The 14,177-nt window shown below is 38.5% G+C and overlaps 1 protein-coding gene across 2 annotated transcripts in view; it reads right to left on the bottom strand.

Annotated features, from left to right (window-relative positions):
* Positions 1-1,258: 1,258 nt before the first annotated feature.
* Positions 1,259-14,177, bottom strand: part of LOC145494756 (2-aminomuconic semialdehyde dehydrogenase-like) — a 119,503-nt gene continuing 106,584 nt past the window's right edge. The window contains exons 2-12 of one of the 2 annotated variants that reach the window (XM_081474327.1): positions 12,998-13,815; positions 12,290-12,501; positions 11,011-11,177; positions 9,774-9,844; positions 9,097-9,201; positions 7,548-7,623; positions 6,903-7,001; positions 6,289-6,361; positions 4,876-4,916; positions 3,832-3,927; positions 1,259-3,022 (exon numbers count right to left, since the gene is read on the bottom strand). In XM_081474327.1, the coding sequence (XP_081330453.1) occupies positions 2,876-3,022; positions 3,832-3,927; positions 4,876-4,916; positions 6,289-6,361; positions 6,903-7,001; positions 7,548-7,623; positions 9,097-9,201; positions 9,774-9,844; positions 11,011-11,177; positions 12,290-12,501; positions 12,998-13,224 (1,314 nt within the window). In that variant the 5' untranslated portion in view covers positions 13,225-13,815 and the 3' untranslated portion in view covers positions 1,259-2,875. The remainder of the gene's footprint in view (positions 3,023-3,831; positions 3,928-4,875; positions 4,917-6,288; positions 6,362-6,902; positions 7,002-7,547; positions 7,624-9,096; positions 9,202-9,773; positions 9,845-11,010; positions 11,178-12,289; positions 12,502-12,997; positions 13,816-14,177) is intronic. The other variant, XM_081474326.1, reaches the window with a different exon arrangement.

The following is a 14,177-nucleotide window of genomic DNA, read 5'->3' on the forward strand; positions in this document are numbered from 1 at the left end:
ACGCGAACAGCGCAAAAGCGTAAATGATTGCTTCGATTTCAATAACAGAGGATAAAGAAGAATTAATACAACGTGATCCTAGGAGTAGGTCAATCAATAGGTATTGGGTGGTTTTCATTCTGTTTTGTTGTAAGTTATTGTTTTGTTATATGCATTATGTCATGCAAATTGCCTAATGACCACTTAAGCTCTAACCAATTTTTCCAAAGCCGTTTTGCTCAAAATTTAATTCGTATCACGTAAAAAAGACAAACTGATTATTAAGCGGACGTCCTGAATAATTATTAAGCGGACACCAAGGTTTGTCCCCAAGTTAGGCTTATATATGTTTAAATTCGATATTTCAAGGCTTACTAATCATGAACAAGCTAGCTCTGTAGAACTGATGAAAATGTTCAGTTTTCATTTCATGATTGTTATAAGCACACAATGATCACAATTCTCCATCAATTCTCTCAGGGGTAGTTGAATGACTGGCATTCATAACCCCACGTAACTTCGGTTGGTGCTTTAAAACTCCATCATTTGCAACCTATTTGCTTATTTAACAGTCTAGTTCGTCTTAAACAGATTAGCTCTAGTGAGTGTCAATTCATTCAAAAAACCGCCCATAATTAATTCAGTTTTCGAACCTGTCTTGCGTATGATTAAAGTCATACCACATAAAAAGCAGGCTGGAATAAAATAAATCAGTAAGAAACAACAAACACAACAACAACAACAACAACAACTAGTTTAAACTGTAATAAGACAAACTCTAACATCAAAACAAGACAGGGAATACGTGATGGCGTAGACAGAGCATTAAATTACCATTTTTGAGAAGGAATCTGTTCCCAAACATTGTTTTTGTTATTTCAAGTTAATTAAAAGAACTCATTGTTCCACCAGTTCATAGTTCGTTGACTGGCACTGACAAGAGGGGATGTGGTTAGGGTACCTATTTTTCCACTCTGTTATAAACCCCAAATGACACTTTACATCAACTCCCATGTGTTCAGTGGACACCTCAATTAACCAGACGCGGAAAAGCTCCTATTGTTAAAAACCTAGCCTCGACTTAAATGATCTCTAGAATTAATTTAGAATGCAACATCAGGCTACGTTCTTGAAAAGAGTCGCTTGAAAAGTGAAAACTCCATAGTTACCCTTCAGCAAGTTTACTGTGCGTGTAGCATTTTTTTGTTTTTGTTCTTTTCTTCTTCTTCTTCTTCTTTTTTTGCGCTAGCAGCACAAATATCAGGACTACAAGAAGATTAGCTTGGATTTCAATAAGACGAGATCAAGAAACGAGAAAAACATAATAAAAATATGCATCGGTTCCATCATTTGATTACTGAGTTGGTTTTTTCGCTGCAATTTTCGGGAAACAGAACCTGCCTTGCTCATGTAATCGTCGAGATGACAAAGCTTCTTTTGAGCCGAATATCATTTCAAGAAAAATGGCTTTCAGACAACACTTTACAAGAGAAAGTCGTTATGTCTAGTCAGGTATTTGCAGATATATGGTGTGGTGAGGTTTTGGCCAATAAAAACTCACCGCGAAGGATTTATTGAAAGTTAAAGTGACCGTTGTTTGATTCTGTGTTGTGTGGCATTCAGTAATCGAATCCTACCCTATGCAAAAACGTTTACAAAGGACTCACACGATCTGGTCACATGGTACAAATTCAGCCATGCTGGAACGCATGTTACACAGTGGGACATCAAAAACAAAGAAACTCGTACCAGTCCAGCCTGACGTTCCTTTGTTTTGCAAGTCCCACGACATGACTAGCATCCTAGCATGGCTGATTTTCAGCTGGAAACCAGAGTGGGGAATAAGTGACCTTGAAACCAAGCGACCTGGAAACCAGAGTGGGGAATACGTGACCTCAAAACCAGAGTGGCGACTGGGGAAGAGGAAACAAGCCTGTAAAATAGTAGCTCAATAGTAGCTCCTAAAAGAAGACACACTTAATCAAAAATTAATAGGTTTTTACATTAAGGTTAACACGAGGTGAAAATTACAACATGGTACCAAAGCTATCTGTCGAACTTCTATGTCTATGTCCTTTTCTTTAGAGCAAGTATTTTATGGGAATTTCAGACAAAGTAGCCTGGTAAAGTTTTCCAATTTAGACCTCGGAGTCACCAAGAATTTTGATATAGCAAACGTTACTAACTGTTTCATTTGTGGCTCCCTCTTTCAAAACACACTGTCAAACGTTACTTTGAGTGATAACCTGATCGACTGATTCACCCAGTATAGTTCAGCACAGAATGTGACATACACCACTTCTTAGCCATTGCTTGAAACTGAATCCGCAATTTTCAACGATAAAAGACTAACGGTAACGTAAGAAAAACAAAAAACCAAAGCCAGTGATATTGATATTTATTTTCCCTAAATTGATCTAAGATACCCAGTGGTTGAGCTTGAGCGGTTTTTTAAAAGCTAGGTCTTCGGATGACCTTTTACGTGTACACTGTTTTATCAGTCTCATTTACTGTCCAGTCCCCATTGATCTTCCCACGTATGTTTAAGGAGATATACAAAGTGAATAGTGGATGAAAAATTTGATCAGAACACTCTTGGAGAAAAACACAACTTTGAGTCGTGTTTTATGTTCGGTTGTTTAGAGAAGTTGCTAGGCAACATAGCGTAATGTTGTCATGTGACACCGTCCGAGTGCTCACAAGCCTTTGCTTGTTTGGTTACATATGATCCGAAACTTACAACAAGCACTTCTGAGGAAATGACCATCGATTTTGCGACAGCTAAGTGCTCTTTCACTCCCGGTATGCTTGCTAAACCTCTGTGGTTACGTTACTGCGTTACAAATATTTTGGCGAGACCAGTTAGAGACCTAAAATGACATGACTGTCGTGGACCCTACATCTTGATGCAAACTGTTTTGACTTCTGTGTAGAACTCGTATGATTCCTTGGCCCCTTCTCGGCCGATACCTGAAGCCTTGAATCCTCCGAACGGCATGTTCAGGTCACGGACCAACCAGCAGTTACACCACACTGTCCCGGCCTGAAACAACAGTAAAAAACATCTTTTGATGCTTTAATTTACGATTGGTCACGCAGCACCACTTTATTGGCGATGAAACTGACATTGCGTGACGAATCACTTATTATAAACACAAAAGACAGCTCAGTAAAGGATGAACCATTATATTTTTGATTGGGGGAGGGGATGAGGAGGTTTAATAGTAATTTTATTAATATTCTTCATTTGGTGGACATCACTTTCTTTGCCGCAGCGATTGTTGCGTAAAATTTTTTGGGACGGCCGCACTGCACTAATCTTTGATTACTAGTTTGTAATTTGTTTAAAAAAACACCATACCTTAATGACAAGTCACTAAAGAATAACGAAACACAAAGATAAAAAACTCAAACGAACGGATCATTAAAATAAGGGCACTGATTCACGTCTGGACATAGATTCAGATTCTCTCCAAAACCACCATTACATGTTCGACGGTATTCTGTCTGATGGGCGGTTTGCTGAGCGCTATTCTTATAGCGACTTTTTTTTACACAACCAGGTTGTTTCCGATACCGAAAACCCATGCCTGCCTTTTGGCTAGCGCTTATGATCTTTGTTCACGTCAGTTTCAGGTTTCTGTATTCCTTTAGCTGTTTTAAGGCTTCACTTTCGTTTTTCCTCTTTACTTTTTGCTACTAATGTTTAGAGAGAGTGTCAGTGCTGCGACTGATTATCTACTGCGCGTTGATCTACACTTAGGAACCAAATTGACAATTCCTTGCCAAGGAACTCAGTACTATAGACTACACTGCGAAATTAAGTCACCCAGAATTCACAAGTTCTTATACCTGTAAGCGTTTTGACACTCGGTGGGTTCGTGAAAGATTTTCTGACCACACTACAGCAGCTAATCCATACTGGACACCGTTAGCTCGCTTAATAACCTGACATTCAAGGAGAAAATATATTAGAGAAAGAGGATCTTATACAAGGCCTAGCTAATTAGCTACACACAATCAAGAGAGGATGAAGAATTAGAGAAATAATTCTACATATACGCCTTATTTGTAAGGCAATCCCTCAAGGCGCAGGATGGCTTTTGTTTTAAGGACATATACTTACTTACTGGCATAAATTAATTTTGTCACAATAGCGCTCCCATGTGGATTCTCAATGAACCCTAATTGGTTGCGGTTTACCCTTACAAATGCAAATTTAACCATAATTCCTGCAGTTGCGAATACCCGTGGGACTGAACCGTCCATCAACTGTACAAGCAGACGTCGTAGTACCCAGTTCTTCCGCGGATAGCTACCACGCACGGAAGTTTTCCTGGGGAATTCAAATTCGTGTAAAGCCGCTTGGGCTGTCCACGTGAGCAAAATCCGCATCAATGATTGGCTAATTCTGGACTCTCCTGGTATTTGCAGGATACCATTTAAAATATTTGTACAATTTCTACATATTTACTTAATATTTTATTTTCACATTCATAAATCTTTTATGTTGTGTCCCCGATTAGCAGCAATGCTAAATACCCCCCCCCCCCCCCCGAGAAACTTTAATGAAGGTTTTGCTGTTGTTGTTGCTTTCCGAAACCGGGAGTGGCAGAAAAATAAGTCGCGGCGAGTTAACTCAGGAATAAGGGCCATATTGGTGTTAAGTAAATTTTAAAAAAAGGAAAAAAGAGAAGACATTTGTTTAGGTTAAGAGAAATATCAATTCTCAATCAATTTTAGGGTAAGAGAAATATCAATTCTCCTGCGGCTTTCTCAAGACTCAGTTGGAATGAAAGAGGAACACTTGACGCGGCAAAATCACTGCTAAATAAAGCTAAGGTAAAAGTTAAAATATATCAATTAAATGAAAATGGTAGTGGCTTTAACTCGTACCTCTTCCTCGGAATCGAATGGTACAACAGCTACCACAGGACCTATAGGGGGAAAAAAGACTCAGTCATCAAGAGTTCATTTCTCCTAAAAACATCCGTATATTACTAAGAAACTGTTCAGTTGATGAGAATATAGATCATCATCAACTTAAGTGATTTCGTTAAGGCCTTGAGGTGACTGCGCGTCAACATAGACAAAACTACAAACTGGAATGACGAGATTTTATTGCTTTAGCGAACATGGAAAGCAAAGCGAACGGTTGCGAAAAGCTAGTCTCTTTGATGTCACTTGTTTTTCAACATTCAGATAGGCCAGGGGAATATAGGTTTAATTGCCATATTAAATATATTTTGAGCGACAAAACACGCAGGGCTTGTCTTGATCCTTTCCAAAACTGCCAGGCGAAACAAATCTCAGAGAAAAAAAAATTACAAAAGAATTGACGTTGTGACAATTTTCTGTTTTTCAAAAATGTTTGGTGAGAAAAGATTGTTCGAAGTTTTAATTTATTTTCTGTCGCAAGTCCAAGGCCAAACACAGTCCGCCGTTTGGGCCTCTTTTGTACCTTCAGTACCCCATAAACGATCACTGTTTTCATGAAACAGTGATCATCAAGGTGAAACCTCGATACAGAGTTTGCCATAGCTATTACATTTTGTCAATAACTCCTGTGCCTTGTTTTTTTCGCGTTTTCTTCACAGTTGTCTTCCCTGCATGTCGTATTTTTGCTTTATAAGGATAGCTCGCACGACACGGCACCATTTGCCGTTTTCCTTGCCTTAACCTGGTTCATGCGGGTGACTTTTTTGGGTCGCACCTCTGTAATGTATAAGCAACGTAACGCAAATCTTACAAGCAGCACATCAAGGCCCTGTGCTGATCTCTCATTAGAACAGTTTTCTCTTGAGTGTCGAGAATTGGTTAATTGCATTTCTGCGCTACGCGTCTGGCTAAAGAAACAGCTCCACTGTTTCATCTCATCGGAAGTGAAACCAAAACCAATCGTGAGTCGCTCGCACCCGTTTCTCCGCGTGTTACGTCTGCTACGTGCATTTGCTTTGAGTTTTCATTGGTTGACTGGATTGTCCGTGTCCTAACTGTGATTGATCAGAGTGATTCCTTTAGTTTTGATTTTAGGACACTCAGTTGAAAACCACTCTATTTATCACAAATAGCAGCAACAAAACCACATAACTCAACCTAATCCAGTCGTGACTTGGTTTATGCGGGTTTACCGGAGCTTAGCATTAATTGCAAATTTTCTCGCGCTTGGCAAAAATTATATTTTTCCCGGCACCCTTTACATCGTTTCCAGGAAAGCTTTTGTTTCCTTTTGTGATTGGTTCAAAGCGCTTTTAGTTCTATAAAGCACGATGGTCTTGCTTTTTCAAGTCATTACTGAAATGTACTGACCAAATATTTCTTCCTGCATACAACGAGTGCTATCGGACAAACCAGTCACAACCGTGGGTCGCATGAAGTATCCCTGAAACAAAGGACACAAAGTCTGAGGATTTAAAAAAAAAAAAAAAAAAAGAGCCACAATTTATACACCTGCCAGTGTCTAAACTACAAAGACAAAGAGGAACAAACAAGATCCAGCTGGGGATTATGCTCTAGAGCTTTGGAAATTCCCTGGTCACCGAGTGAACAAAGTCTTGGTATTCGCAGACCAGCATTCCATAATCTTGGGCAGAGTCACTTGAAAAGGTGGATGAAGGTGAACAGTATGCAAAGATCTGTCACCCTGTACAAACAATTTACCCCACATAAATGGCCAGAGTTCCCTCCCCCCCTTTCTATTTCACTTTGTGACAGAAGCATGTCAAATAAACTGTCAAATGTTTTGGAGGGAAACGACACTTGCCTTAGCAGTTGCAGATGATCGTAAAAAAAAGAAAAGATTGTAATAATCCATGTAGTTAGCAATTAAGTTATTAATACTACCACCGTTCAAAGAAGTGACTAGAATCAGGGGAGGAGGAACAAAATAGTGTCTCCACAGCTTTGTAGCTAAATCTCTCTACCTCTGTATGAGGACTTGGAAGTTCCAGAGATGGTTCCTTTCCTTCACCATACACAATTTCTCCACCTTCATTCACAGCAAGTTTCACATATCCCAGCACCTTCAGGAGATAATGAAGTACAGTAACTTATAAATCTGAGTGAACCAGGTACAGTGCATTTAGGTATGGTAAGTCTGGATCAGGCCAGTGGTCCATGCAGCCGAAGTTTCTGTAGCACGAAGTGACTAGGAATATAAGTTTCTACTTCCTCCCTGGATGGGATGCTAGTCCATCGCAGGGACACCCCCTCGCATTACATTTGCCAGTATTGCCAGTACCCTTTTTTATACCTAGACGGAAAGAGGTGCTGTGAGAGTAAAGGGTTTTGCCCAAGAACACAATGCAGTGATCTCCAGGGGTTAGGGGGGGGGGGGGGGAATACAACCTGTTGCTCATCACAAGTTGTTTTAAAACATGAGTCAAAGTAGGCTATTTTTCACAACTGAATGATTGATTCACACTTTTACTTTAGAAGCATTTCTTCTTATTTGTTTTGTTTTGTTTCGTTTTGTTTTGTTGGCTAGATTGTTGGTTTGTTTGTTGTTATTGTTGTTGTTGTTGTTGTTGTTGTTGTTGTTGTTTTTCCGGTTACATTTTGAACCTCACCTTAGCTAAATGTTCTTTGCTGACAAGTGCCCCAACATTAGTTGTTACATCTTTGGGTGAACCAACCTTGAGTTGCCTGATGTGAAAAAAAAAAAAAAGAATTTTAAAAAAATATGCTTTAGTTTCTTTGAAAATAACAAATTTTACTCTTAGAACCAAAGCCGATTAAGAATACTATTGACTATATTACCTGTCAAAATAAACTCCCAATGTACAGCAATGGCAGTTAAATTAACTAGGCAATTCCTCAAAAATAAAAGTTACCAAACAATAATTTATTTGAAACTTTCCCTGAATGTTCCCTACCAAGCACTGTTTCGAAAAATACAATAAAAGGATAGGTCACCATGCTCAATTAAGGTCATTCCCCAGTATTGCATTGCACATCCTTACTGAGCATGATTTATGGCATCATTAGCACACATTCGTGCATGCGCACATCGAAAACATGGACGGATTTGCCTTGATATTGAGTTCTGTCAGTTGAAAAAGGGCTATAGCTCACTAACGAGCATGGGCACCCCAATTTTTTTTCCGGTCATTTTAATCAACTAATCATTAGCTTTGCATGAGAAAAGCCTGATCTGATTTCTATTGTTGAAAATTGAATTACTAAGGAAAATAGCAGCTGCGCTGTAGTCTTTTCTATTTTGCAGCTTGATAGCCGTTCCAATATTTTAACAAGGATCCAGCTGTCTGTCAAAATCACACTAAAAACGTTTATTTGTGTCCAACACAAGTATTGACTGTAGTTTGAGGCGTGTTCTCATGAGTCTGGGCTCACAAAGAGTTTACAATAACTTGGAATGCGTTCTTGTAATAAGCATTAAATAATGCTAAAATGGGACATTTTCAATGCCTCACTGTTCCTTGACGAGCATGGGCACCCCCCTTTTTATTTTACAATAAAAGTTCTCATACGATAAATATTCATTGGACAATGTTTGAACAAAAATCTATGTGCAGTTTTATTTTGGGAGAATTACCTTAAGAGATATGACGGGCCAATCTTATGCCATTTAGCCTAATTACTTGCATGAAATAATGCAAGCATTATTTCATCAGTTCACACTACATTTTGCAGTTGCTGGAAGAAAAGGTTATTAAAGCAATACTTGAAAAATCTTGATTTGTAGAAAGTCTCGGGCACTTGAAACAATGTAATAATATAATTTATGGAAAAATCACACAATTCTAAGTGACACTGACTCAAAACGTTCCTCCAATCATTGTTTTTGAGGTCATAATTTGCATCCTTGAGTAATGGTTTTGTGCACTCTTTTAGTTACATGTATATCTTTTTTCCCTTCTGAACAATTTTAACTTAAAGGGGATAATTTTTACTCCAAATTAATGAATTTAAAAATGTAGGTCACCGTGCTAGTTTGCGACAAAACAAGCATTTATTTCGCTATCGAACTTAGCTTGAGGTAAATCTCTTAGTTGTGTATGCACATGCACTTGTGTGCGTGCAATAATTATAATGCAAAAATCATGGGCAGTGAGGATGACCAATGCAAAACTGTGGAATAACCTTAAACTTAAGTACCTGGTTTGCTCCACAAATTTCTCTAAAAACTGGTCATAAATCCCTTTTTGAACGTAAACTCTGCTGGTACAAAGACAGATCTCTCCTTGATTGGCAAAACTGGACCTGCAGGAAAGTAACAGACCATGCAATCACAGAATTAATGCCGCAATTCAGTTTATAATTACTGTATTTAATAACAAAACCACCTTGACAGCTCATGGCATTCACAATGAGACAATAATAATTTATCAAAATATCCCCAACAACTTTATTAATTTTGGTAAAGTTATTATAAAAATATAAATTTTACTGGAAGCTTTTCACCCAGTACTTTTACTATTCACTGATTGTGGCATTAATGGTTTGACAGAAACCTACAGCATGTCTTGGTAAATCTTCATATGTTAATTTGCCATTGTCTGACTTGGTTAATCACTGGTCAATACATGTATGATTGGACATAAAAATTGTGCTGGACCCTACTAACTCCCTTTTCTGTTATTTACCACTCAATGAAAACTGACACAGTGTCATGTCAAGTCTAAATTCCTGCTTTTGTCCTTGAGAAGTTTGACTGCTTCTCGAGTGCATGAATGAGTGCTGCTGAATTTCAACCTTCCTGAGTCAATTACAGGCTATCAGCACTAACTGCATCGTCATGAGAAAAGCGAACTAAAGCTTAAATTTGTGCAAACCTGACAGTTGTAGCTACGCATTTATCCAGATCTGCATCATCAAAAATTATGGCTGCATTCTTCCCTCCAAGCTATAAATTACATGTATATGAAGACAAAAATTCAGTTGCAATTAAAGTGTAAATATTACTGACTGTGTCTCCTGCCAATACGGTCTATATACACGTAGTCAGTCTATCAGTTGTTTTTTTTTTTTTTGGGTGGGGGGCAGAGGATTAGTGGGGGGAGGGGGTGAGTAGGGAGGATGGGAGTACCAGCTGAGTTGGCAGCAGTCAGCTAGCTACATTGTACATATACCTGTATGTAGTGATTAGTATAACAGATCTCATCCAAGGGTCCTGTCCAATAAGTGGGGCCAGTGGATTTTCCAGTCAGGGCTAGTGTATTCTGTCTGTCACTTACCCCATGGGCAAGTGAAGTTTCTTGGAAAAAATTTAAGTTCAAACTACAGATTGATGTACTGTAAGAGATATTCCACCTTTTGGGGCTAGTGAGAATGATTTGGGGGCTAGTTAACAATTAGACCCAAAGCCTGCAAGGGCTGCGGGTCAATAGCCCATGAGGCAAAGCCGAATGGGCTATTGACCTGTGGCCCTTGAGGGCAAAGGGTCTAATTGTTTTAGTATCACCCAACTAGTCGGACAGAAAAGTTAAAAATAAAGTTAGCAAATGCAAGTTGGAGAAATATTTATTTGGGAATAAAATGAAAGAAAGCGTCATGCTCAAATGTGCCAATTTTGCTACTCAAGGACTATTACTAATAGTCCTCTAGTAGCGTAGCCAATTAAAATGCAGGATTTGTATTAGTCCTCTAGTTGGGTGATACTAAACTACATTATACATGTAGTTAGAGCTTGCCCATTTAGGGCAAGCTTAGAAATTTACTCACGCAGAATAGATGTGAAATTTCAAGTAAGAATTACAAATGTTCAGTCTCAGCTAATTTCTCTATAACTAGCTTCCTTTTTTCACTTTAATTGGTGTTTTAATTTATCAGCTGCAGTTATTAGGCTTAATATCAGGGCTGTCAATAAGGGCGTAACCTATAGCACCTGCTATGGCTGAACATGCTTGGTGGGCCCTTGATACTAATGCCTTTAGTTCATACAATTCACTCATAAAGTAACAAGATTATTATGGGTGTGAAGACCAAGGCAACAGGTGAAACAAAAGTTAATGACAGCCCTGATTACAGTATATACATGTACAGTAGGAGATGCTCAGATTTAGCACTCACTTCCAGTGAAAGTTTCTTGTAAAATGGAGCACTCATTTCTGTGATGGCTTGACCAGTGGCAGTTGAACCAGTGAATGATACCACTGGAATGTCAGGATGCTTCACAATTGGAGCTCCTGCCTTTGGTCCAGTGCCGAACACCAAGTTAACAACACCCGGAGGGAGACCTGTCAACAAAAAAAAAAATCAGGGGTGAAAACTCAGAGATGCTAGCCTGCGTCGCAAATGGCATTTACTCGTACATTTTGATGTTTAGTTTACCTGAATGGTTTGTTGTGCTTAAACGACACGGACTCCTACAGTTCATGACGTTTGCACACTTTTCCATTCTCTCTTGAATTTTGCTTTCTCAGCCTTTTTGATTCACACTTGTTTCTGAAGGGCATTTTATGCTGTGTTATTTAGGAGGAGTAGTGGAGTAGAGCCATTTGACAGTACTAGCATACAATGTAGGTCTGCATGTTTTCTGTTGTTATCTGTCCCCTCTTATATTTTTACAGCTTTTAATTTTTCGCAACCGTTTGTTGGCTCCGCGGAACCGGAGTATTCAAAATAACAATTAGAATCAGGAAAGATTTCGAAAGTGAATTCCGGTGTTTTTTTTCTTCATTGGGGGTCTAGAATAAGGATTTGTGTGCTATTTCGCAGATGCTAGTAACCCACGATGCAGGATAAGAGATACCAGGCTTACAAAAAAATCTTCAAAATCCGTTTATCTTCTTGTCCCCTGAAAAAGTTGTACAATGTAGAGTGCCGCCAATTCAGCCACAAAAATGTGTTGAAAATAAAAAAAAATATATTTCCGAGAAAAACACCCAAAATCATCCCAAATATTACATGTCACTCTGTGAACTTAACAGTTTGCATCTTTCAACTGTGTTTGAAAATGAGTCTTGCTAAGGTAATTAAACATTCAAATGGAAATACATGTTTTGAAACAGGATTACGTTTCACTAATTATTTCAAACAAGAGCAAAAACAGCACCAATGTTAATGCTGTTCTTTTCAAACTAGATTTAGGGTGTCATCTACCAATCTACTGGTTAAAACAATTTTGTAATTTTATAATACAACGTACTTGGTATCACTTGAGTTCAGAATATGCCTCAACAGCTTTCATTTGAGACTGGTCACACACTAGAGTTTCATTCCCAAAATTGAAAGTTAGAGCCATGTTGTACAGGACAATGAGACTATTGAATATGCAATGTTCACTAGACATGCATCATCATACATGCACAGGCTGATCTCTGCAGAAACTGCAGGCAAGTCAAAGTACCTGCTTCATTGAGAACCTTTGCCATCATCCACGCGGTAACAGATGTCATTTCACTTGGTTTACAGACAACAGTGTTGCCAGCACCAATGGCAGGCGCAATTTTAAATGTTAACAGGTAAATGGGTAAGTTCCATGGGGAGATCAAGCCAGCCACGCCTATTGGAGATCGGATGGAGTAGTTCATTGCACCCACATTTTCCAGAATATTAGAACTGTGAAAAATGAAGTTGTAAATAATGATAAAAGACAATTCAGTGGGTCAGTGTTACATCTAAAAGAACTTTCACAAAAACAACAATTGCATAATGAGCAATAAATCAACAGTTATCATTAAATTACTGGTTTGATATCAGTCATATGTTAATTCATGAGTTTCATTTGATATTGAGACTAGCTTCAGGGTTTAAAAAAAAAAGCTGTCCAATCATCCAAGACAAATTAATAGATTTTCTTGCTGCGTAAGTTACTTTTCATTCTCACTTGTCTATAGGGCAAAGGTCCAGGCAAGTCTTCTACCAAGAAAAAAGAAAAAGTTAAACTTAGACATGCCTAGGACAAGCAAAATTTGAGAGCTGATTGTTGGAGGAGTAAGCTAAAGTTCGATTATTGTTTTTCCAGCCCTGTTGTTTCTCTTGTGGTACATGAGTATCACTTTCAACTAAGAGAATTACACAGTAATCTATAAATTAATACATGTACAGGACTTACTGATTTGAAGATGAAGCATTTATTATCGTGGAAGCAAAGAATCTAAAATTCAGGCAGGCGCGTGGGATATCCACCTTTTTGGCCAGCATCACTGGCTTGCCCTGATCCCTTGATTCTGCCTCGGCAAACTCATCTAACTGGGACTCAATTAGATCTGCAATCTTTCTCATAATCCCTGAACGAAATTCTGGTGTAGTGACAGACCAGCTACAGGAAAATGACAACATTAATTACAAATCTACTCTAATTCTGTCCAGGCAAGGATTTCAATAATTTTTGGCACAAGAGGGTAGTTTAGAAAAACAGGTGGGTAGTTTCTTGGAAGGCTCCAACTAGGGGGTCTGAGGACATGCTCACCCAGGAAATTTTGAAATTCCAGACCCTCGCAGATGCATTTTCCAGCATTTTGAAGCCTATTTTTATGTTGCTTTGTTGTTCCTAGAAGTCAGTCAATTTGAAAGACAAGGTTGATAACATGTGGTATTTTAATTCTTCATATTCAAATTGCTTCATGTATGATACATCATATCTCACCACAAAAAGAAGCATAATGTTAAAGTTTTAACACTGAAATGTGTCCCTTTCAATATACTCAACTAACCTCTCCTCTCATTCTTTTGCGACCTCTTTTGTTTTGATGTTGGGACAAAATATGCTAATAATGATTGCCTTTTGGCAGCCATCGTTATTCATGCTTAGTCCCAGTTTCCTTTCAATTTCAGCTGAAGTGCCTGGCACAGTTTTTTCACTTCATATTGTTCTCATGCATTAGGTTAGACTTTCCTTCATCTCTCATGGTCCAAAAGGCTGGGTTAACACTAGAAAGTGTTTTCTTGTACCTTTCTTTTTCTTTACCTATAACATAAGACTTACATGTATTTTGCCAAATTTCTTGAAGAGAATCCTTAGCTGCGAGGAAATTATCTGATCTTATTAGTTATTTGTGTTCGGCTAATCACGACAACCACAAGTGGGTGGTCTGCTCATTACAAGGGGGTAGATCTACCCGCTACCCGGCTACTATTGAAACCCCTGCAAGGTCAAGTACATAGCATTGTGTCACTACAGGCAATATCCATACCAAGCCCAATTTAGGGAGCACTGCTTTTAACTGTGAAATTTCCAGCAGGGCTGTGGTTTAAACCAGAAAAGTGAAGGAGGGTCATGCCTTTTTTTTTTT

The sequence above is a fragment of the Orbicella franksi genome, chromosome 8 (assembly GCF_964199315.1).
Source record: "Orbicella franksi chromosome 8, jaOrbFran1.1, whole genome shotgun sequence".
In the NCBI taxonomy this organism is placed as follows: domain Eukaryota; kingdom Metazoa; phylum Cnidaria; class Anthozoa; order Scleractinia; family Merulinidae; genus Orbicella; species Orbicella franksi.